The sequence below is a fragment of the Callospermophilus lateralis genome, chromosome 8, assembly GCF_048772815.1.
Source record: "Callospermophilus lateralis isolate mCalLat2 chromosome 8, mCalLat2.hap1, whole genome shotgun sequence".
In the NCBI taxonomy this organism is placed as follows: Eukaryota; Metazoa; Chordata; class Mammalia; order Rodentia; family Sciuridae; genus Callospermophilus; species Callospermophilus lateralis.
Window position 1 is genome coordinate 137,049,742 of NC_135312.1, and position 26,407 is coordinate 137,076,148.

The 26,407-nt window shown below is 36.4% G+C and overlaps 1 protein-coding gene and 1 non-coding gene across 5 annotated transcripts in view; one reads left to right on the forward strand and one right to left on the reverse strand.

Moving 5' to 3' along the window:
* Afg2a (AAA ATPase AFG2A) overlaps nt 1-26,407 on the reverse strand; it is a 265,443-nt gene that overhangs the window by 206,495 nt on the left and 32,541 nt on the right. For 3 of the 4 annotated variants that reach the window (XM_076863928.2, XM_076863927.2, XM_076863929.2), the window contains one exon: nt 23,237-23,391. The exons of the other annotated variant lie outside the window; for it this stretch is intronic. In XM_076863928.2, coding sequence (XP_076720043.2) covers nt 23,237-23,391 — 155 coding nt within the window. The remainder of the gene's footprint in view (nt 1-23,236; nt 23,392-26,407) is intronic. 4 annotated transcript variants of the gene reach the window in all.
* Trnaa-agc (transfer RNA alanine (anticodon AGC)) lies at nt 5,712-5,784 on the forward strand. Its single transcript has one exon. It is a non-coding gene; the product is annotated as a tRNA-Ala (tRNA).

Sequence of the window (26,407 nt, forward strand, 5' to 3'; positions counted from 1 at the left end):
GAAGCACCTACACACTCTTCAAAATACAGCAGCAATCAACACAATGCTATTGGATATGGCTATCAACAGCTACACAGGATCCTGTAGAGTTCACATAAATGTCAAGCTCCATATCAATAACTGGGCAATCTAAAGTAACACTGAAGCTAGAACATAATACCAAATCTCAAAACTGCATCTGAGGATTTAGAACTTGATCTATAAGTTTAACATTTACAATGTGAAGCCACCCAACTATCTTTTTACATGCATTTTATCTATTCCTTGAACCGATCTGCTCGGGGATACAGTGAGAGCCACACAACCCCTCAATTTTTCCTACTGGCCCAACACTTTCTCCACATATGAAGCTGACTTCCACACAAGGACTGTGTGGAAAAGGTAAATTAGTTAAAAACATGCAACTCCCAAGATTTTGCTTTCTTAGTTACACTGGTTAAGATGAAGGGCTACCAAATAAGCATTGTAAGTATATGATCCTCAGTTTCACTTCCCACTTTACTATGAAAAGTGGTGGAATGAGTTCCTTTTGTAAATTTAGAAACCACTCCTGTAAAGTTGCAAGAATTCGTGGAGAATCTACATGCTTTTCACTATCATAGAAGCCCCTCTTCCTGATCTCTTCTAGAATGCTACCCATATCAAGATTCTATTGCTGGCATGTAACAGAAGAGACTATTAAAATAAGTTAAATGATCTGATTTATTTTAAAGAGGAAATATTGTGAGAAAACGCAAGGGGGAAAACTTCTAGGACAATCTGTGAAACACACACATTGAGAAGGCTATTTTCTATTAAGTTAGTTCTTTAGTTCTCTAGAATGTAAATAAACAAAGTGAATAAAGGGATGCTTATCGTCTATGAAGATCCATGTGTTGGCGAAAGGAATTATTCAGGGCAGATGGCTCTGAGAGAATGCGGAGGTAGATTTAATGAGCACCAAAACAGAGTAACTGTAGATAAATTCCAGGTGAAGATGGCAACATAAGATTCTGCTTCTACATGAAGAGAGAATCTACAGAAAGAGAGAAAATCTTTAATCTTTCTATAGATATATAGAATGTATAGGGAACTCAAAAAAACTTAATACCAAAGAAACAAACAATACCAAACAAACAAAGAAACAAATAATCCCATCACTAAATGGGTAAATGAACTAAATAGACACTATTCAAAAGAAATACAAGTGGCCAAATAGATATATGAAAAACTGTTCAACATCTTTAGCAGTCAGAAAAGTGTAAACCAAAACTCACTGGGATTTCATTTCACTCCAGTCAGAATGGCAGTCATCAAAAAATGCAAATAATAATAAATGCCGGAGAGGATGTATAACAAAAGGAACACTTATACACTTATATTGGTGGGATTGTAAATCAGTACAACCACTGTGGAAATCAGTATGGAGGTTCCTCAAAAGATCTAGGAATGAAACACCATTTGATCCAGGTAACCCACTCCACGGTATTTATCTAAAAGAATTAGTCAGCTTACTACAGCCATACATGCACAACCGTGTTTACAGCAGAAAAACTCATGACAGCTAAATTATGAAACCAGTCTAGGTGTCCATGAATGAATGAAGAAATAAAGAAAATGTACACGATGAAGTTTTACTCAGCCAAAAAGAAACAGAATGAAACTGGAGACTATCCATTGTTAAGCAAAATAAGTCAGTCTCAGAAAGTCAAGGGCCATATGTTTTCTCTTACATGTGTAAGCTAGTATAATAAAGGGAAAAATGGGGAGGATCTCATGAAAATAAAAGTAGAGGAAGGAGATCAGGACATGGAAGTGAGGAAGGAAAGGGAAGGTGCTAAGGAAAAAACTGATCAAATTATGTTATGTGTGTGTATGAATATAAAACAATGAAATCCAACTATTATGCATAGCACCAATGAAAACCATGCTAAATTCAAAATATCACTTTGTATTCCGTAAATGTATATAACTGTGACTTTTTTAAATAAAAATAATAAAAAATTAGAAGGGAAAAATAACATAAAAATTATAGTGACAAGGTCTGGGGCTGTGGCTCAGTGGTGGAGCGCTTGCCTAGCATGTGTGAGACACTGGCTTCAATCCTCAGCACCTCATAAAAATAAAGTTATTTATGTCCATCTACAACTAAAAATGATTTTTTAAAATAATACTGACAACTTCTACCTTAATGATTATGATGGCTGACATTTAATAAATACAACCTATAAAATATCACGAAGGAGAAAATAATTATCTGTATTTCCAAAAGCCTAAAATTAACCATCACCAGCAGTGTGGTGTATTTCCTTCTAGCCTTTCAAAATGCAAGCCCCCATGCGACATGTTGTGTGGTTCAGGTGACATTTTAATGTTTTCACAATTTTATATTCTGCTTCTTTTTATTTTCTAAATTTTAAAACTTTGTGAGAAATTATCTTGGGTTTAAATCTCAAATCCACTACTTATTGCATACTTTGGATAATTTACTTCAATCTCTATACTTCTTCCTTATTATGACTTAAAAATAATAAAACCAAATATCCCAGGGCCATTATATGAATTAAACAGTATAGTGTATACTAAATTAACTGCATTTTACATAGCACATGGTAGACATTTAATAAGTGCTAGATATTATTCTATTTAAATGTCTGAGAAATGGTTATAAAGTTATATTTTGAAGGACTAGTGATAAAAGGTAAAACACAAGTTATTTCATTTGTAATTTCATGAGCAAAATTTAATTCTTCATTTTTTTATTATTTTTTGTTCTTGAGGTTGAGTCTGGTCACTATATTTCTTTTTTTTTTAATTGGTTGTTCAAAACATTACAAAGCTCATGATATATCATCTTTCATACATTTGACTCAATTGGGCTATGAACTCCCATTTTTACCCCAAATACATATTGCAGAATCACATTGGTTACACACTCACCTTTTTACATAATGGCATATTAGTGACTGTTGTATTCTGCTACCTTTCCTATCCCCTACTATCCCCCCTCCCCTCCCCTCCCATCTTCCCTCTCTACCTCATGCGCTGTTGTTCAATTCTCTCCCTTGTTTTCCCCCCTTTCCCCTCACAACCTCTTCTATGTAATTTTGTGTAACATTGAGGGTCTCCTACCATTTCCATATGTTTTCCCTTCTCTCTCCCTTTCTCTCCCCCAAATCGTCTTTGTTTAATGGTCACTATATTTCTTAAAGGCAAACCAGTTTTACATTTTGATGTTCGCACCTGAAAGTTAAATACATGATTAGTCTGACTATGGCAAAAGGAATAATTCCAAAATAAACATGTTATCAACTTAAAGAGTAACTACCGCACAGAGGAGTCCTGAGGTGCTGCTAGAAAGGCCTAGGGAAAGCTGGTTGTGTGAGAAACAGCAGCACCACAACCATCCCAGGCTGCAGAATCCGGGAACCACAGGCAATTCCAAAGCCAGCTGGTGCACTGTCCTACTTTCAGACGGTGTTTTATCTTTCAACAAATACTATTTTATGCTTTTTAATTTTATTTAATTCTACAACTTAGCTTTTAACAAATTATATCATAACTGTCAGAAAACTATTCCTACAATCTAACCTAAACATTTCTGATACTAGTTGGATCCTTTCTTATTTTGCCCTTATAAAAACAGTAGGCAGCTGCTAACAGCTTGACAGCTTTTTGAATTAATAACATAGTTAGATGTGAAGAAACAGCTGTCAAGCAAGCAGACACAGGAGTAAGCTAAAATTTCCCAAGGAAAATGTCCCCATAAACATTTTACTGTATTTCCAAGACAAGCATTCCAAACATACAAACTGCAAAACCCAAAATAAAACAAAAAAATGCTAATTAACATCCACAGAAATCAAAGCACCTGATGATCATATTAAAAAACAAAAATGAAACAATAAAACTTTTAAGGACAAGTTCCAAGGTGTTGAAACAAGGGACTGACAATGTTTTCATGTACCTATGAAGCCAAGATCCTCTTATTTGCTAGGTGTCGAGTTTTACACTGCCAGAGACAAAAGCCCTTTAGAAAGCATTATTTAAAAAAAATAGTATGTCAAAAATTACTTTTCATTTTGCAATTTCATATTAAGAAATCACAATATATGAAGGAGAAGCCAGGCAGTAGCAATTAAGTTGACACCAGTTCTGAATTCTCTGCTGGGCCAATTAAAGTGTTTAAAATGCACATATTTTGTTTAAAAAGTTACAAGATAAAATTAAACAGAAATCTCAACTCCAAGCTTTAAAAGGATTTACAGTACATTCCCAATGCTTCTTCAGTGGAGATGTAGCAGAAACCGGAAGCAGTGTTGGAAATGTATGCTTAGATCTAAGTGAAAAATCCATGAAAATACATGAAAGGCATGAGCTTCACAAGCACCGCACTGTTCCCTTACCATAGCGTAGAGACTCACGCCAAGGTTTAAAAGCCCAGATAGATTCCAGCTCCACTGCAGTGCCATGAGCCATCGATAGGTTTGTTTGCCCACTTATTTTTTTTCCCCCAGATAAAACACAAAAACATCAACACAAGTACTCGGAAAAGCATAGAAAAACAGGGGAACTTGGAGGCAGGAAGAAAGTGAGGCAAGCTACACAGGGTGAGTGGAGGACGAGTACTCAGGTCCCCCTCACTTTCAACCTCGCCTTTCCCTGTTTGCTTTTCTACTCTTCTGCATAAGCAAGCTGAGGTTGAAAATATCTAACAATTTCAAAGGTGAGAGCACAGGGAGCTGAGAAAGTAGACAAGAAAGAACATAACCAGCACTTAGCCAGAAACTGTATCTAACTCTGGGAGACTGACATTAGGAACTCCACGGAAACATGGGGAAAGCTACAAAAGCCACAAGCTCTCATAACTCATAATTAAAATGTTAAGACATTAATGGAAAGAGGAAGGAAAATATTCAAATGGAAAAAAAAAGCAGGCACTCAGACTGAGGGTGAATCTCCACGGCAGAACACTTGCCTAGCACTGTGCAAAGCCCCGCTTGGATCCCTAGCATGGAAGTGGCAGGGAAGGGCAGGGGATGTGTCTAAAAATCATGGAAAATAAATATAATCAAATTAAAGGCAAATATTTTATATTTGAAACAATATAGGTTTCATACTCAGTTTAATGTTTACATTAAGATCTGAATCCAATTTCTAAAATATAATGAAAAATTATAATCACATCTTAATTGAAGTTTACTACAAGCTATGCTCAAAGCTGATTATAGATGAAATTAAATCTAATAAAGAGCACCCCTAATCCAAAATGTTCCCAAATCTAAAACTTTTTGAACATGGACATGATACCAAAAGTGAAAAATTCCACACCTGACCTCAGGTAATGGACTGTAGCCAAAATCCAGGTGTAATTACCTTCAGACCCTGGAATAACATGTAGGTTAAACACAAATTCATCTCTGTTTAGATATAAGTCCAATCCCTAAGATATCCCATTACATATATGGAAATATTAAAAATATTTAAAAAATTCATAATCCTACACACTTTCAATTCCAAACGTTTCAGATAAGGGACACTCAACCTGAAATAAGTTATTATCCAAATGAGTCTCCCTTACATCACAAAGCTTTGTGCGTTAACTTAAAAACAGCAAACCAAGCCGGCACAGTCAGGAAGCTGAGGCAGGACCATCACAAGTTTGATGTCGGTATGGGGCAACTTAGTAAGACCCTGTTTCAAAATTTTGAAAAAAAAAAAACAAGGGGGGCTGGGATTGTGGCTCAGTGGTAGAGTGCTCGTCTAGCACATGAGAGGCCCTGAGTTCAATCCTCAGCACCACATAAAAATAACAAAATAAAGATATTGTGTCCAACCACTTCTAAAAATAAATATTAAAAAAATAAATAAATAAAACAAAGGATAGAGATGTAGCTCAGTGGTAGAGTCCTGAAGCTCAAGTGCTCATATCAGGGAAAAAGCAAACAGCTACTCATTTGCAAAATGAACTTTTAACTTTTAAAAACCCACCTACTTGGAGCAGGGGTTGTAGCTCAGTAGTAGAGCACTTAACTCGCATGCGTGAGGCCTGGATTTGGTCCCCAGCACCACATAAAAATAAATAAAATAAAGGTATTCATTCCATCTACAACTAAAAAAAAAAATTTAAAAAGGAAACAAAGGGCTGGGGATGTGGCTCAAGCGGTAGTGCGCTTGCCTGGCATGCGCGGGGTGCTGGGTTCGATCCTCAGCACCACATAAAAATAAAATAAAGATGTTGTGTCCACAGAAAGCTAAAAAAAAAAAAAAAAATTAAAAAATTCTCTCTCTCTCTCTCTCTCTCTCTCTCACACACACACACACACACACATACTCTCTCTCTCTCTTTTAAAAAAAATGAAACAAAAGTAAAAACCTATCTATTTTTGCCAGATGAACAGCCTAGAAAAGATCTCATAAAACATGGAAACTTCATTTGAGGGGGGAAAAAAGGTGATAATAAAAGAGAAAGACACGCATCATGAAAATGTAAAGCTTTGCCTAAAAGTTTGTTCATCTTATTAAAATTTTGCTTTGTCTAATTCACTAAATTCTTTGAATAACTTCACTATGATCACCAGAAAATGCTTTGAATAGGAAACTGCTTAGTAACCATTGCAGTTCTTATTACGACAAAGAACTGGGAAATGATGAATATAAACGATAAAGAAATGAAAACTCCAAGAACAGAGAAGAAAGAGAGGGATGCAGACTAACTGGCTCCTACAGCAGGTCTACGAACAAACTTTATTCCCAAACTTTTTTTTTTGGTACTGGGAATTGTGAAACTCAGGGGCACTGGACCACTAAGCCCTATCCCCAGCCCTATTTTTTTATTTTATTTAGAGACAGAGTCTCACTGAGTTGCTTAGCGCCTTGCCATTGCTGAGGCTGGCTTTGAACTTGCAATCCTCCTGCCTTGGCCTCCCAAGCTGCTGGGATTATAGGCATGCGCCACTGCACTCAGCTCTCAAGCTTCTTAAAGTGAATCTGTAGTCAACTGTACAGAGTAGTGGATAACCAAATACCCCCAAAGTGAAAGAAATGATTACAAAAGACATCAAATTTCTCATAGTAAAAAGTTTTTAAATAATTTTGCTTTCATTGTTTTTCTTAGGAAATCTGTGATATGGGTGAATAATAATAAAATGAACAGGCTCTGTGGTTGTGTGTGTGTGTGTGTGTGTGTGTGTGTGTTACCAGGACCATTCTAACAGAGTGTCTTGTATATTATATAAGTACACTGTTGAGTAAAGAAATAAATACATGGGATAATAATATTTTGAAAATTACAGAAGGGGACAAAGCAGCAAACAGCAGAGGCACAGGCTGGTAGCAAGTGGAATGGAAGCCAAGAAAGAGCCAGGTAGCAGTGGAGGACAGGGCCACAACCCATGCAGGTTGTGCAGGAACCTCACGTGAAGGCTCAAACCAGATCTGCCTAGCAGATCATAAACTCAAACCATTTCCTTTGGTCTCCTTTAATGGTTAGTTGACAATAAAAGGTTTTGTGTATACAGAAAGAAAAACAACACTCCCCTGCCTCGATTAGCTAAAGGGATGTTCCAAATTTTTGTATAGAGCAAATTCCCTCCATCCCAAAGCACATCAAATTCACGTAAGCAAATAAAGCTGCTCAGATTCAGCGTCCTCAGATCAGAGGACCAGAAAGGCAGTGTCCACCTGAGGAGAAGCGACCAGTGATGACCAGAGTACGGAATGTCCTGGTTCTGATGTTCTGATGTAAAGGCAAGAGATGTGAGGAGAAAACTCTGACAAAGAATAAGAGAGACATCAAAACAATCTTCAAGACAGAGGGAAATATCTTTTAATCAAAGCTTATCCCCAGATGGCGAATGTGCTACACATAAAGATATTGGGCTGGAAATATGCCACAAGAAATCTATGGAGAAAGACAACGCCCAGAGAAATTAGACCTATATGCTAAGCACAGAATGAGATCGCTGAGATACAGCACACAAGTCTCCCCCTCTCAGATACTTCTGGTAAGTATGGGGTCAGTGTGTTGCAACTATATATTTATGCTCAACAAGTCTGTCACTCAAATGGGCAGAGATGCTGACAGAGGTTTCAGTATCTAACAACCATTCATTCACACAATCATTTACTCAATCATTCATGCACAAAGATACATTCATTTACTACAGATATTATGTCTTAGTGCTTGGCCAGACTCCAAGAATACAACAAAAACAACACTGACTTGGCCTTTACACCATGGAGCTTAGACTCTAGGTAAAAGAGACATTAAACAAATATTAGCAGATACTTAAGGACTAGGTAAAGCAATTGTACAGAATGATACAAGAATCTAAACAGGCTCTTGAGAACCCCAAAGGTTCAGACTGGTTTCCAGTCTGACCTGGCATTTCAGCAGGAGGAGGAGGAGTCAGGCAGCCAAAGGAGACCAATGAGGCTGCATCATCTGGAGCCACCAGTGCTGACCTCCAGCTCATCTTGGGAAAGAGACACAAGAAAACAGTGACAGTCTTCCTGGTGTCGCTCCAGATTCTGATCTGGCAAGAAAAGAGCACATCTAGCTTGTCTGCCCTGTGCTCTGATCAATGTTCACCTCCTGGCTTCCTTTCCCTGCGCCCTCTAGAAAAATATGAATCATGCACAGAAATCTTGACACCCCTGAAAAGAAGGCTGCAGGCCAGAAGAGCCTGTCACTGAAAAGGACTGCTGCCGGGAGCAGCACGAGCCTTTGCTCCAGGCACAGGTGCTCCTGCAAAGCCCGCATTGCTACCTCATTTTTTATTGCAAATAAATCAACTGCTTCCCTCCTAGTTCAATGATTTTATATATCTGTGTAATAAAGCAAGAGAAAAAAATATACTTTACAATAAAATTGAGCTGAGTTTGAATTGTTTTATAATAAATAAACTGAGTGAATACTGAACAAATATTTAGCCTTCTAGAATTTTCTCTGATTATTTTTACTTAGAAGTGCATGTTTACTTTTTAATTTGCTCTTTTTTGTTACACATGACAGTAAAATGTATGTTGGTAAATTATACATACATAGAGTATAACTTATTCTATTTAGGATCCCACTCTTGTGGTTGTGCATGATGTAGAGTTGCCCTGGTCATGTATTCAAGTACAAGGCTAGGAAAGTTCTACTCTTTCCTAATCCCCTCCCGGCTCCCTTCCTTTCTGTTTCCCTTTGTCTAATCCAATGGATATCTATTATTCCCCTCCCCAACCTCCCGTGTTTTGGGTTAGTATCCACAAATCAAAGAAAACAATCAGCCATTGCTTTGTTAGGATTGGCTTATTTCATTTAGCACGATATTCTCCAGTTCCATCCATTTATGGGCAAATGCCATAACTTCATTCTTCTTCATGACTGAGTATTATTCCATTGTGTATACATACCACATTTTCTTTATCCATTCATCCATTGAAGGACACCTAGGTTATTTCCATAGCTTGGCTATTTTGAGATGAGCTGATATGAACATTGCTGTGGCTGTATCACTGTAGAATTTTTAATTCCTCTGGGTATAGAACAAGGAGTGGAATAACTCAAATAGTGGTTCCATTCCAAGTATTCTAAGGAAGCTCCATAGTGCTCTTCATATTGGTTCCACCAATTTGCAGTCCTACCAATAATGTATGAAAAAGTACCTTTCTCCCCACATCTGCATCGACATTTATTGTTACTTATATACTTTATAATTACCATTCTACACTGAGGTAGAATCTCGGTGTAGTTTTAATTTGTACTTCTCTAATTGCTAAAGATGTTGAACTTTTTTTTTTTGGAGAGGGGTACCAGGGATTGTATTTTATTTAGAAACAGGGTCTTATTGAGTTGTTTAACGCTTCGCTTTTTGGTGAGGATGGATTTGGACTCGCAATCCTTTTGTCACAGCCTCTTGAGCCACTGGGATTTCAGGAGTGTGCCACTGCACACAGCTTTGTATGCTTTTTTGACCGTTTGTGTTTCTTCTTCTTAGAAGTGTTTATTCACTTCCTTTGCCCATTTACTGATTGGGTTATTTACTTTTCTGGTATTAAGTGTTTTGAGTTCTTTGTATATCCTGGAAACTAATGCCTTATCTCAGCAGGTGCTCTGAAGCTTTTCAGTTTGATACCGTCCCATTTACTGTTTCTTAATTTTACTTCTGGCACATTAGGACTCTGCTTGAGAAATTCAGTTCCCAAGATGACATGTTGGAGTCGGGCCTATTTTTCATCTAATAAATGCAAGGTCTCTGGTCCAATGCCTCAATCCTTGATCCACCACGTAAAAGCTGTTCTGTGCAGGGTGAATTACAGTTTTCCCAGCACCATTTGCTGAAGAGCCTCTCTTTTCTCCAATGTAATTTATGGAGCCTTTGTCACTGAATTTATGTGAGTCTGTGTATCTTCTACTCTGCTCGATTGGACTTCATGTCTGTTTGGGTGCCAATACCATGCTGTTTTGTTACTACAGCTCTGTGGTATAGTTTAATGTCTGGTATTGTGATGCCTCCTCTATCACTGTGCACTAAGGATTGCTTTGTCTATTCTGGGGCTCTTGTTTTACCAAATGGACTTCTTTTTTCTTTAAATATATGTATTAGTTGTAGTTGGACACAATACCTTTATTTTATTTATTTTTATGTGGTGTTGAGGATCTAACCCAGCACCTCACACATGGTAGGTGAGCACTCTACAGCTGAGCCACAACCAGCCCCTCTAAATGAATTTCATGATTGCTTTTTCTATTTCTGTGAAGAACATCACTGGAATTTTAATAGAAATTGCATTAAATTTGTATAGCACTTTTGGTAGTTTGGCCTTTTTGATAATTTTAATTCTGATTATCCAGGAACTGGGAGATCTTACCATATTCTAAGGTCTTCTTCAATTTCTTTAGTATTCTGTAGTTTTCATTCTAGAGGTCTGTCACTGCTTTTCTTAGTCTCATTCCCAAACTAGTTTTTTTTTAAGGTTACTGTAAAGATAGTTTTCCTGATTTCTTTTTCAGCAGATGTGTCCTTGGTATATAGAAATGCAATTAATTTACTAGTATATAATTTTATAAGCTGCTACTTTGAAGAATTCATTTATGAGTTCTAGAAGCTTTCTAGCAGGTTTTTGCATTCATGCTGTCAACAAACAGGGATAGTTTGAGCTCTCCTTTTCCTATCTGTATGCCTTTAATTTCTGTCTTTTGTCTAATTGCTCTGGATAGGGTTTCCAGGACTACGCTGAACAAGAATGCTGAAAGAGGGCATCCCTGTCTTCTTCCAGTTTTTAGAGAGAATGCTTTCAATTTTTCTGCATTTATAATAATGTTGGCCTTGGATTTAGCACATATAGCTTTTACAATATTGACGTATGTTCTTACTATCCCTAGTTTTTCTAGTGTTTTAAGCACAAATGGATGCTGAATTTTGTCAAACTTTTCTGCATCTATTGAGATAATCATGTGATTCTTGTCTTTAAGTGTACTGACATAAATTACATTTATTGATTTCCATATGTTGAAACAATCTTGCATCCCTGGAATTAATCATGGATCATGGTACACTATCTTTTTAATGTTTTTGTATGTGACTTGCCAGTATTTTATTGAAAATTTTTACATTAATGTTCACCGGGGTATTGTTCTGAAGTTTTCTTTCCTTGATGTGTCTTTGTCTGGTTCTGGTATCAGGGTGATACTAGCTTCATAGAATAAGTGTAGAAAGATTCCTTCCTTTTCTATTTCATGGAATAATCTGAGAAGTATTGGTGTTAAGTTCTTCTTTGAAGGTCGAATAGAATTCAACTGAGAATCTGTCTGGTTCTGAACTTTTCTTTGTTGTTAGGCTGCCAATAGCATCTTCAATTTCTCTGCTTGAAACTAATCTATTTAAATTTTCAATGTCCTTTTGATTCAATTTGGGTAAGTCATGTATCTCTAGAAATCTGTCAATGTCCTCAAGATTTTCTATCTGACTGGAGTATACATTTTCAAAGTAGCTTCTGATTATTGTTTGTACTTCAGTAGTGTCCTTGGTGATATTTCCTTTTTCATCATGAATTTCAATAATTTGGGTTTTCTCTCTTTGTTAGCTTACTTAAGGTTCTTTTTTTTTTTTTTCAAAGAACCAACTTTCTGTTTCATTGACTTTTTTTTAATTTCTTTGGTTTCAATCTCATTAATTTCAGCTCTGATTTTTATTATTTCCTGTCTTCTACTGCTTTTGGTGCTGGTTTGTTCTTCTTTTCCTAGGGACTTTGCAATTTAAAATGAGGTTATTTATCTGGTGATTTTGTTGTTGTTGTTGTTGTTGTTTTAATGAATGAGCTCAAATGCAATAAACTTTCCTCTTAGAACTACCTTTATAGTGTCAGAGATTTTGATATGTTGTTTTGCTACTCTCATTTACCTCTAAAATTTTTTTTTCAGCCCTGATTTCTTCACCTATCTATTGGTCATTGAATAGCATATTATTTAGTTTCCACGTGTTAGCTTCTTTTTTTTTTTTTTATTGTTAATTTCTAAGTTCATTCCGTTGAGATGTGACAGAATGCAAGGCATTATCTTTTTGTATTTCCTAAGAGTTGCTTTGTGGATAAAGATGTAGTCTATTTTAGTGACTGTTCCATGTGCTGCTAAAAAGAAAGTGTGTTCATTCATTGATGGGTGAAATATTCTCTATATGTCTATTAAATATAAAATATTAAATTATTAATTGTATTAAATTATTAATTGTATTCTTTAATTTTTGATTTGATAATCTAGCTACTGGTGAGAGAGATGTACTGAAGTCACCCAGTATGATTGTGTTGTGATCTATCTGATTCTTGAGATTGTGAAGGATTTGTTTTATGTATGTAGATGCTCCATCGTTTCAGGCATAAATATTTAAGATTTTCATGTCTTGTTGATATATAATTCCCTTAAGCAGTATAAAATGGCCTTCTTTGTCTTCTGAGTAATTTTGACTTGAAGTCCCACTTATCAGATATGAGGATAGAAATCCCTGCTTGATTGCAAGATTAATGTGAATAGGAGGTTTTTCCCCATTCTTTTACCTTCAGTCTGTGGATGTCTTTAAGGCTGGAGATTTTTAAATTAGATATTAAAAGACCAAAATTAACAGATACCTTTATCAGGCTATGGTTAAGAATGGCACTTTACTTCTGTGGTTTTCTTCCTTAAAACCCATAATCCCAGTTTAATCCTAAGAAAAATATCAACCAAACTCAAATTAAAAGGCATTCTACAGAAGACATGACTAGTGAGTGTACCTTCAAATTGACAAGCCAGCAAAAATAAGAAAAGGAATTGAAACTTTCACAGTCCAGAACAACCTAAGGAGACAGGATGACTAAATGTAACATGCAAGCCCAGAAGGGACCCTGGCACAGACAAAAGACTTTAGAGAAACACTAAAGAAATCTAATAAAGCGTTGAGTTTAATAGTAAGCACAGACAATGTTCAAGAAAGATTTAATTAAAAGCCTGCACGTGGCAAAAGCCTGCTTTGAGAACCAGCCCTAAGAAGTCTTCTGGGGCTGGGGATGTGGTTCAAGCGGTAGCGCACTTGCCTGGCATGTGTGCGGCCCGGGTTCAATCCTCAGCACCACATACAAACAAAGATGTTGTGTCCGCCGAAAACTAAAAAATAAATATTAAAAAAATTCTCTCTCTCTCTCTCAAAAAAAAAGAAGTCTTCTGGGAGATAACTCTGGGAATTTGGATTGTGATGCTTAACAGATTTTCTAAGGCCTTCTGCCAAACTCCACTAGTTTGTCCAGTTAAGTTTATACTGACATGCGATTCATGGTGACCATTTGGTTTTACTCTGGGAGGTCTGGAATCTTGAGTAGCTGAGGTCAATCAGGCTAGCACTGCAGGATACCTACAGGATTGGCCCCCTTTAAAATTCTGGGTATTAAGGCTCCCATGAACTTTCATGGTTGACAACACTGCACACAAGTCATCACACAACACTGCTAGGAAAATTAAGTATGTTCCCAGGTCACTGCACCAGGAGACACACCTAGAAGTTTGTGCTTGGTTCCTCCTGGACTTCACCCCAAGCACCTTTTCCCTTTGTTCATGCTGATCTGTATCTTTCATTACATGAGTGTCACAGCTGCTAAATCCAACGAATCCTTCTAACACATCACTACGCTGAGAAAGACAGATGGGTGGGCAGACAAGTAGGTAAGTAGGTAGGGAGGTGGGCAGACAGTAAGTAGGTAGGAAGTTAAAATTAGTCCTAGATATATACCCAAAAGAACTGAAAACAGATGTTCAAACAAAAATTTGTATGTAGCGGGGCATGATGGTGCATGCCTGTATTTCCAGCAACACTGGGAGATAGGAAGAGCACAAGTTCAAGGTCAGCCTCAGCAACCTTGCAAGACAGAAGCTCAAAAAAGGGGGGGGGGGGGCGGGGGTGGAGGCACAGGACAGTGTGTCCTGAAGATGTAGCTCAGTGCTAAAGCATCCCTGGGTTCAAGCTAGCTCCAGCTTTTTATTATTTAATATTGTAAATAAATATTCATAATAACATTATTCATGAGTGCCAAAAAGTATACAAACAACCCAACTGTCTACCAATCAATGAATGGATATTTTAAATGTGATATATCCATATAAATGAATGTTATTTGGCAATTAAAAGAATGAAGTACTAACAAATAACACAATATGGATGAACTGTGAAAACCTTATGCTAAGGAAAACATGACAGTCCAAAAAAGTCACATACTTTATTGTTCCATTTATATGAAATGTCCAGAATAGGCAAATATTATAAAGCAGATAAGTGGCTGACTAAGAACAGGGGGAGAGGCCAGTTGGAAGGTGATGGGTGAAGGGTAATGGATGTCTTTTTAGGAAGAGGAATGTTCTAAAGCTGATGTTAGTGATTGTTACTCAAATTTGTAAATATTCTAAAGATGGATGAATTGGACCCTTTCAATGGATAAACTCCTTGGTACATTAATTATATCTCATTAAAGGTATTATGGGGAAAAAAGCACCAACCTGACTGGACTAAGTGATATCTACACAGCTGGGAAAACATTATTTCTCAATGAGAATGATATGAGGGGAAGACCACCCTCAATGTGGTGGGGGCACCATCCAATCCACTGGGATCGCAGGTAGAACAAAAGGCAGAGAAAAGAAAAACTGTTCTCTCCTGGAACTAAACCCCTTCTTTTCCGGCCCTTGAGCATGGTGACTCCAGGTTCTCCCACTTTCACACTCTGGGACTGGTACCAGTGGACACTCTAGATTCTCAGGCTTTTAGCTTCAGATAGAATTATACCATCATATTCTCTGACTAGGGGCCTCTTAGACTTGGATTGAGCCCTATGAGGTGTTTCCCAGAGTCACCAGTTTCAGCCTCCATAATAAATCCCCTCACAGATATACGTGAAATAACGGTGTGTGTGTGTGTGTGTGTGTGTGTGTGTGTGTGTGTCCGTCTGTGTGTGTATAAATAAACAAAATCCCCCAACAGTTCTGACTCTGAAAAGCAAAAGAACTCTATCTGAAAAATTGGCAACATGTTTCATGAAATTTCATTCAAACACCCAATAAACATTCACTTAGTTATTACTATCTGCCAAGCACCAAGAGGACAAAGAGGAACAACAACAAAAACTTAGGTCAAAATGACACATTCTTCCAGGTGCAGTGGCTCATGCCTATAATCACAGGGGCTGGAGAGGCTGAGGCAGGAGGATCATAAGTTCAAAGCCAGCCTCAGCAAAAGAGCAAGGTGTTAAGCAACTCAGTGAGACCCTGTCTCTAAATAAAATACAAAATAGGGCTGAGGATGTGGCTTAGTGGTTGAGTGCCCCTGAGTTCAATCCCCAGTACCAAAAAAAAAAAAAAAAAAAAAACCACAGCACATTTTGTGTACTTTTGTGTGCAAATGCACTGTACACATTACAGCATCTTTGGTAACTTAACGATGTTAGAAAATAATTTTTCAGCATATGCATAAATATGAGGTGGTTCAACAAAGCTAGACATAATGTGAGAGTCACTGTATCAGTAATTCTTTGGAAAGTAGTGAGACCAATGGATTCAAGGTCAAGATCAGCTGAATGCACAATTATTCCATGTCTGCATTAAGTGAAATGTGAATGAAATGTAAAACCACAAAAGAATCACATTAGCCCTACCCATTGATATCAGTCTTTATGCAAAGTATCTCCTTTATCCTAAGTGTGTACTGTCAGCAGTCTCCAAATGTTTAGAAAAGCAACAAAAGGGTCATACAAGTGCAATAACTGCTTTTATTGAAACCTCAACATTATTTACAAACATAAAACAAGACAACCAATATAAAATGTAAATTAAATTGCATTTAGAACCTGAGAGGAGGATTGATTTCACCAAAGTTAATAAGGACTGAAGTTGATAACAGAAATTGTGAATCCTTTCACTAACTTTTGCTCTCTCATTTCTCCTAAAGGAGGCCTAAGTAAGGTTAAAAAAAATAATAAGTAGAATGAAAGAGTTAAGCTCTAAAATATTTAATAAGGTTAAAACTACAGTCCTGATTTTGGCACTGAATATTTCCTGATTAAAAGTAATCTACTTTTCCAAATGTGCTTTCCTGTTGAATTGTTATTAGAGAAAAACTATAAATATGCATGAGAACTTGGCAAGGAAGACTAGGATCTTGGGAGTGATAGAAGACACTTTTCTGTCTAGCCAACAAGAAATAGAATCAAAAGAAACCAAAATTTGCCAAGAACCAATATGGAATTAACAGAATTTCCACAGGTTGCGGTATTTATTCCAAAAAAAGCAAGATTTTATTTAATAATGCATAAGAGAAATCCTCAATCCCTTGAGTTTGTGAAAAATTTAAAAATAAAGAATGTGTACTATATTTAAAGAATAGAAACTCAAATAGATTCCTTCAAAATATCCTAAGGGTATATAAAGAATGGAATATAATTATGGTCAATTAAACCACTTCATTCAAATCTCTGCACCAGAAACATTCCACTAATGAGCTCATCCTATGAGATTCAACTGACAGTCACATTCTGATGTTGTAGGCTCATCTGAAAAGATGCCAGGTAATAATACAGCAGTAAATTTTGAATACATAATTAGTGAAAGACAGCCTTTTGATTATTCATATAAATAAGAAGTTTACCATTTGTAAAAATGAAAGTGAATGAGGAATGTTTATGTGAGTGATGATATTTGGTTTGATATCTAAAGATACCCCAGCTGGGGCTGGGGATTCCAGTTAGTCTAAGGCTCTGGCCACGGTTCACTTTACAAAATTCAGTTAACCTTTTTGATGGTTTTTAAATTACTGTGAACCCAATATCTAAATTCTGAAAACAGATCAAAAGGCAAGGGTAAAAGTATAAAGATATATAAATTGTCCCCCCCAAAATAAAGGACAATTTAAAACTCCTCTACATAAAATAGAAAATGCCTGGGCTGGGACACTTAGATACAAAATGGAATTAAATTTGATGGTCACCAATTTGTATTTATTTCGTTAAGAATGCTATTTATCACAGCTAATTGTTAATAATGCACATAAAGTGACTCACTGCCAAGATAATATGTAAATACAGGACTAGGGTTGTAGCTCAGTGGTACAGCACTTGCCTCACACGTGTGGGGCACTGGATTCAGGTTCAATACTCAGCACCATATAAAACAAACAAATAAATAAATAAAGATATTGAGTTAATCTACAACTAAAAAATATTTTTTAAAAAAGATAATATGTAAACACAAATATTAAAAGCACCATATTTCTTTCATTGAACATCCCTATGTTCATCTTTCCAGAGTAGGGCAGGCTTAGGGCAGGCTTTTACAGGCATCGTCACACTGCAAATGTTAAATTCATTGAACTAATTTTTAAACTTGCTAAAGATATCAGCTGTTTTTTAAAATATAAAAAAATTTACATGAATGTTAAATGAATGTTAGAAAGGAATGTTACATGAAAATAATAATACACTTTATTGTACTGTGGTATAGCCGAAGGATGCTGTGTTCATTTTTACATTTTTTCTGAAATTCATCATTTAATGTAAGGGCTTTTCTCAAGAAAATTAAATATTCATTCAACAAATTTGGGTATTGCTACATGCTAGTCATATGGTAAGTATCAAGGATAAAATAAAAGCTAAGAACTTATGCTGTTACAGAACATGAAATCCCAAGTAATAGTCCAGCTACACCTTTTATCTAAAAATTTACCATTTTTATATAGAGAGAAGACACGTAATTGATAATTATTTTTTCATTCTTTTTAAAATCTGTATTTATCTAAACTAATCAGTATAACTTCTCATAATAAAGATCCTTCCAGTCAAGAAAATAAATTAAAGAAAAAGTCTAATATGAAAATAAAATGAGTTTTGCTTTAAGCTTTTTGTATTTTTAAATTTTTGTTACATCAACTATAAATTAAAACAACTTTTCTATAAAACGAAAACAAGAACTAAATGACATTTGTCACAATCTTTATAAATCACATATTTTTAGTCTGATAATTCCACTTCTAGCAATAATAAATGCAATATCTGTACACAAATATTTTCATGACAATAGTGTAGAAAAACAGAAAAAAGCTAAGCCAGGTGTGATGGTGCATGCTTGCAATCCCAGGAACTGGGGTGGCTCAGGCAGCAGGATCACCAGTTCAAGGTCAGCCTGGACAACTTAGGAAGGCCCTAAGCAACTTAGCAAGACTCTGTCTCAAAATAAAAAGTAAAAAGGGCTAAAGATGTGGCTTAGTGGTTAAATACCACTGGGTTCAATCCTTACAACCAAAAGAAAACCCAAACAAGAAAGAAAGAGAGAGAGAAAGAGAGAGAGAGAGAGAGAGAGAGAGAGAGAGAGGAAGGAAGGAAGGAAGGAAGGAAGGAAGGAAGGAAGGAAGGAAGGAAGGAAGGAAGGAAAGTTAAATATTTTATTTTAGAAGAAGGATAAAATAATCCTCTCCATATAAAAATGTAAGGGCTAGGGCTATGGCTCAGTGGTAGAGCACTCACCTAGCATGCATGAGGCACTAGGTTCAAGTCTCAGCATCACATAAAAATAAAATAAAGGTATTGTGTAAAAGACAAAAAACCGAGCTATATCCATATAAAAATGTATCCATATAACAGCCATTAGATAGTTTTTTAAAATAAGTTGGCCAATAAATTTTAAAGTTAAATGTTTAACTTTAAGAGAAAAAAAATATAAAACTTTTTATGTCCTAAGATCAACTATATTAAAATATATATAGGAGCAGGAAAAAAAATCTTAGAAGTATACAAAATGTTAACAGTTATTATCTCTAGGTAAGGAAACTGGAATTTCACAATTCCAGCATATTCATAAGGGTTCCTACAGTATTAAAAAACTGCATTTGATTTTAATGTCATAGTAGTGACCAATTCAGAAAGTCCAAAACCTGGAAACATTATATTTTAAGTAAGTGGTAACACTTACAGTTTCCTAAAATTAACACTGCATTACATTATATTATAATTGGCAACATTTCTGTCTTAGGATTTTTCTTGCAAATTTAAGTGTAACCAGACATGTGTGATTTAGAAGTTTTCATTTTACACACTAACATCTTTTCTCAAAAGGTGCTGCATATCACTTTACTACAGTATTTGTTCAATGTTCACAACTAGCCAGCCTCTTGCAACAGATTTTCTATAGCAAATATTAAACCTTCTGTAAAATAATTCAGAGCTGTTTGTAGATATAATAGCCATAAATCAGAAAAATAAAATGTAGAAATCTAATTATACAAATGTTGAAATCTCAGGAAAGCTTTTACAATCTGAAGGAAGCACAAAACTGTGTGAAAGAAAGTACTTTTACCACTGCTGATCATTCCAAAGCTCATGAGTTGTTACAACACAGCCTTAGGCCAAATAACAAAGTGCCAAATGGAAAATGGCACAAGTCCATGGATTGTAAATACCGTATCAAAATAAAAGAAGTCTTCCATTATAGCAATTAAAAATGTAGTTGTAGCACCAGGTCCTATGATGTAGCACCAGACAAGCACTTTATCAACTGAGCTATATCCCTAGCTCCCTACGATGCCTTTGAAAATTACTTTAGCAATTCCAAGAGTAGACACTGTTTAACAAACACATTCTCCATTGCAGTAACTTTAAAACCTTACTGTATATTCTGAGAGTCCCTAAACATTTAAAACTATAGTGGGGTTGAATGGAGGAAGTGATTCGTAACTATCACCTGAAATTTTCATGTGGTACTTGATGACAAGGAATCTCTCTGATCCATTACATTGCACAAAATAGTCAATAAAATGCAGATAAACATTGCAAGTAAAAATATTTATATTAATGTGCCCAAACACACATTTAGACCATAAATTCCTGAGCAATGAAAAATTTATATTAAACAAGCATCAATTATTCATTATTCCATAATTGCATTTGTCAAATAATTTACACTAAATGAGTATGTTCTGCTACAGTGCTTATGTATGTATTTGTTTGTTTGTTTGTTTTTATGGTGTAGGGATAGAATCCCATAGCCTTGTGCATGCGGGATAAGCACTCTATCAACTGAGCTATATCCCCAGCTCCCTACAAGGCCTTTGAAAACTCCCAAATTAAGTTTGAATTCAAAACCTCATTAAGTAATTCATCTGTAAAAATAAAAAGAGGTGTCTGCTCAGGAATATCACAAGTTCAAGGCAAGCCTCCACAACCTGGAGAGACCCTGTCTAAAAATAAAATAAAACAGGCTGGGAATGTATCTTACTAGTGAAGTGCCCTCCCTGAGTTTAATTCCCACTACTACAGAAAACAAAAACAAAATAACAAAACAGACAAAAGTGTTGGCAAGGATACAGAGAAAAGGGAAGTCCTGTACACTGTTGGTGGGAATGTAAATTGGTATAGCCACTATGGAAAACAGTAGAGGTTCTTCAGAAATGAAGCCAATCTACTATTCAATCTAACAAACTCACTTCCGAGTATATATTCAAGGAAAATAAAGATACTTCTCAAAGAAGTCTCTATGCTCCAATGTTCACTGCAGCATTATTCACAATAGCCAAGATTTGGAATCAATCTAAGTGTCTATGAATGGGTGAATGCACAATGAAAATGTGGCATATATACACAATGGAATATTGTTTGGCCTTAAACAAGAAGGAAATCCTCTCATTTACAATACCATGAATATGAGAGATATTATTCCAAGTGAAATAAGCATGGCACAGAAAGACAAATACTGTACAATCTCACTCATATGTGGAAAACTCACAGTAGCAGAGTACAATGGTGGCTGCCAGGACTAGGAGGATGGGGAAAAGAAGGACATTTTGGCCAAAGGATACAAAGTTATGGTGGTACACACCTATAATCCCACTGGCTTGGGAGGTGGAGGCAGGAGGATCGCCAAGTTCAAAGTCAACCTCAGCAACAGTGAGACACTGTCTCTAAATAAAATATAAAATAGAGCTGGGGTGTGAGGTTGAGTGCCCCTGATTTCAATCCCATGTACCCACCCCTTAAAAAAAAAAAAGTTATGGATGATAACTTCTAAAGATCTAATGTAATTCATGAGAAAGATTGCATGGCGCATGTGAAATTAGTTAATAATTCATACCTTAAATGTTCTCATTAAACACAAAAACAGTAACTGCGTGGGGTGATGGAAATGTCAATCACTAGACTGTGATCAACACTTCACAATGCATACACACACCGTTCATACTGCTCACCATAAATACACATAACATATAGGACAGGGAAAGAAAAGTCACAAACCTTCACTCATCCATCAAAGCTCTCCTAACAGCTTTCAGAAAGCAATCTAAAATTCCCCAAGTTACACTAAGAGCTAGAGATGCTACTCTTGTGTGAGACAACCATGGTGGCCTACCTTCAGTACCATCAGGGCACATTGCCAGTGCTGGGTTTCAATGTTCTTTTTGCAGAAATATTAATGTACTCGAAGCAACCTAAAGGACCCTTTTTTTCCCCTGAATATCAGGCCCACGTGAGTAATGAAAGATATATAACAAAATGACCTACATGTGAAAAGTGACTTCTTTGTGGAACTGTATGTTAAAAAAAAGAAAGAAAGGAAGAAAGGAAGGAAGAAAAAAACAAACGAACAGAATATTAGGCATCCTAAGTTGACCTCTTCCTATAAAACTAAATTTACTGCAAAAATCTGTATATATCCCAGCAATCTCACTCTTGGTCATTTATTCCAGTGAAATGAAAACTCTTGTGTATATAATACCTGGTCATAATAGCTTCACTGATAGTAGCCAAACACGGGAAACACCCAGATGTCTATCAACAAGTGGTGTACACAGCTATCATGGAATGCTACTGCTATAGTTTGGCTCTTCATTGTCCCCAAAAGTCCCATGTTTTAAAGGTTCAGTCCTCTGCTTGGCACTCTTGGGAAAGGGAGGTTTTAGGTCACTGGTGGAGAGCCCTTGAAGAAAAATGTGGAACCCTGGTTCCTTCCTTTTTGTTTCCATTTTCCAACAGGTCTGAAATAAGCAGTCTCCTCTGCCACAGGCTCCTGCCTTACCATAGGCCCATAGACAATGGACTTAAAGCTCCAAAACTGGACAAAAATAAATCTTTTTAAAAAGTTGATTGATTACCTTACTATTAGGTTATAGGAACCCAGAACTAGCTGACACAACTACTCAGGATTAGAAAGGAACAAACTTTGATAGAATTTGTTTGAATCTTTAGGGAATTAGCTTAGAGAAAAAAGCTAACTCCACCAAAGTGAACATTGTATGATTCCATTTATATCTTTCTGAAAAAACAATATTTTACAAATGGGAACAGGAATGAGGTAGGTGTGCCTATGAAAGGACAACACGAGGGGTCTTTATATGATAGAAATGTTCAGTATCTTGACTGTGGTGATCTATACACAAAGCTTTATGTGACAGAACTGTACAGAACTAAACAGAAACACAAAAATGGGTACGAGTAAAAGTGGGGAACTCTGAATGGGCCTGGATTATAACATGAACATTCTGTTTGTGATACTTGTCGTAGTTTCGCAAGGTGTTGCCGCTGAAGGAAAATATGTAAAGGAAACAGGATCTATCTTCCTTCTTACAACTGCATTAAACCTATAGTTTTCTCAATAATATTTTGAATTACAAATTTACTTTCTTAAAAGTTTCAGCTAAAAACTCAGTCTCTCTGGAGTCTCTGTTTCTTTCAGAATTTAATTTAGCACAGTTAGAAGGCAGAATAAATTACTTACATTTGGGACATCAATCGCTACTTCCCTCATGGCACTGGGCCTGATGTCATTCATTCCCTGTAAGAAATCATTCAGAGTAATCTTCACTAACCCAGCCACCTTACTATCAGGGAGAACAGGCTGCTTCCTCAGGACTCTTCGCAAGGCACAGAGACCTACAAAAAGGAAAGTAATACAAAATTTACCTTTTACCCCTAAGTACAGATTGAATAAAAATAATAATAGCCAGGTATGGTGGCGCACACCTGTAAGCCTAGCAGCTCAGGAGGCTGAGGCAGAAGGATCCCAAGTTCAAAGCCAGCCTCAGCAATTTAGTGAGGCCCTAAGCAACTTAGTAAGACGCATCTTGAAGTAAAAAAATAAAAAGGACTGGGGATGTGGCTCAGTAGTTAAGTGCCTCTGGGTTCAATCCCCAGTACCCAAAAACCATAAAATAAAAATAATAATAAAAACCCAAATTCCATGAATAATTTAATATTAAAAATACTTTGTGCTTACAAGTAACTTACAAAACAACACCCATAAATAAGATCATAAAGGCTTATGAAAATAATTGGCTTGAGAATGTCTTTTAAAAGAGTAAAATATTTACATGCTTTTGCCACTGCCCTTTGCATGAATACATTCAAACCCAAATAAAAAGGTTTGTAGGGCATGGGTAGAACAACTTGAAAGGAAATATTCTATTGGGTTTACAGTCTAAACTGTGGTTTGGAAACACAAGAAGAAAGACTTCAGAGTCATGTGCACACATGAGGTCTGATATTAAAGGAGGAGGAGGCATGAGGCAGAAGGCTCAACCCAGAAAAGCTCAACATGTGAAGAGCATATAAAGAAACGACTGCTGTGCAAGAGAGAACCAACAGGAAAAGATAAAAGAAGAATCAGAATGTTAACATACTAAAGGAACCAAAAAGATGATCAAAAAGCCGGGCACAGTTGCACATGCCTATAACCCCAGGGGCTCAGGAGATTGAGGCAGGAGGATCGCAAGTTCAATTCTAGCTTCTGCAATTTAGCAAGGGTCTGAGGAACTTAGCAAGACCCTGTCTCAAAATAAAAAATAAAAAGGGCTGGGATGTATGTGCTCAGTCCCCTGGGTTCAATACCTGATACAAAAAAAAAAAAAAAAAAAATCAACAATGTCAATTTTAGGGAGTCCAAAATAACTTAAAGGATATGGTGCTGACCTCAAAAGCTAAGTCTTTTGTCTTTTGTTTGTATTTTCTGCTTGTACTTCAAACACTGACAAGACTGAATGTTCCAACTCCTGTGATCAGACTACCTCAGACCTGTGGCACCAGCACTAAAGCCCCTATGTGCTCTTTGACCTTGGTGACTTTAGTGAGGTGCTGTATATTTTGGTTCCAATGCACACCTCTCAAGATTCAGTCTCTGCTCAAGACCCTCCTTTGAAGGATGTACACGTGCAAGAAAACAGAGAGTCTCCCTTCAAAGCCAAGTTCTAAGGCTTACCGCCCACCAGAGACACAAGGTCCTCTACCCTCAACGTTCCCCTCCTATGATGCAACCTTGTATGGACTCAAAAGTCACTAAACCATTTCCATGAAACCCGAGGCTCTGGGAAGTGATGCCAAAGCTGCTATTCTGGCCACTTAGCATTCTGTCTTCTGACTCCAGCCAGGAATATCGTGTCTTCTTCATGAAATGAGTCGGCCTACCAAGAGGTAAAATCTCAGACTCTTCCCAGCTCTTGACACAAAAATACATGTTTATCTTTACTGTGGTTTCAATGTTTTTGTTGCTTCCAAAACTAATGCTGAAACTTAATCTTCAACATGACAGTGTTGGGAGGTGGGTTCAATGGGAAGTGTTAAGGTCATGAGGGGGAAGAGCCCTATGAATGGGTCAATACTGGTATAAAAAAGGATTTATGGAAGTCTGGGAATGTGGATCAAAGGCCAAACGTCTGCCCAGTCTGCCAGAGACACTGGGTTTGAGCCCTAGCACTGAATTATACACATAAATAGATGGGTGGATGGCTCTGCAGGAGTGGGCTCACTGTCCCTTCTTCTGCTGCTGAATTAGAATCTTCCCCACAGAGGATGGGGCATTCAAGTCACCATCTTGGAAGCAAAGACACCAGCACCAAATTTCTGTTCTTTACAAATTACCCAGTCTGTAGTGTTTTGTTACAGGTACACAAAATAAACCAAGACAATGTTAAATTACATTGTTTCTCTGCTCTAGTAAAAACAACTACCATAAATAAAAGTAATCAAAAGACCAGAATAATCTAACCTTTCTTCATGTCCTAAATGACTGTTTGGCAGTACTTATCAATATTTCTAATTTAGACCAGATATATACATTACTTTTAGCAGTACTGACATACTAAAACCTGAAACAGGGCAAGTGCTCTAATAATCCTCCTACCATATTTGTTTTACAATTCAAGCATAAAATTTGACAACAAAGGGACCATTTACTTACATTTGAGGAAGGACATGAAAAAAGAACATAACATGATTTTAGAAATAATATCCAGTATTATAATATCAATGTTTATTTACAGAACATCATAATCTCTCTATGATTCCAGTACAAACTACAAAATTTAGAGTCTGATAAAATCTCCACACATATGATAGCAAAAAAAACAAAACAAAAATAATACTTATTCACAAGAGGAAAAAATAAAGAAGCATGAAATTTTTCAAAAGTTAAGAAAAAATAAAACACAAAGACTGGTTCTGTAATAAACTCACTACAACTTAATATATCCAATTAATAACTAAACATCTATTTACCAATGATGTAATAATTTCTAAAAATACTTTCAGAACTTCTTTTTAAGCTAGATTATAAATCTTGCTTATCACTGTAGACAGAAATACAAAATTCTTTTGGCCATTTCCCAAGGAAACTTATAATTAAAGAATGAAAATGGGTCATACCAAACATATTCAATCAAAAGTTAAAAATACAGGGTGTAAGTAAAGTCATTATGGCCAAGTAAATATACTATATGAAATTCAAAGCTTGCTTTGGCTCTCATAATGAAACACAGCTGTGAGTACTAGTGTATACTGAATCTGATAACACAACCTAGCGAAGCATTAAGCCTGGGGTAAAATATGAGCACAAACAGCAGTAAAAACTTAGGCCCATAAAAAAGGCTGTCTGTACTCCAGGAACTGTCACTAAATA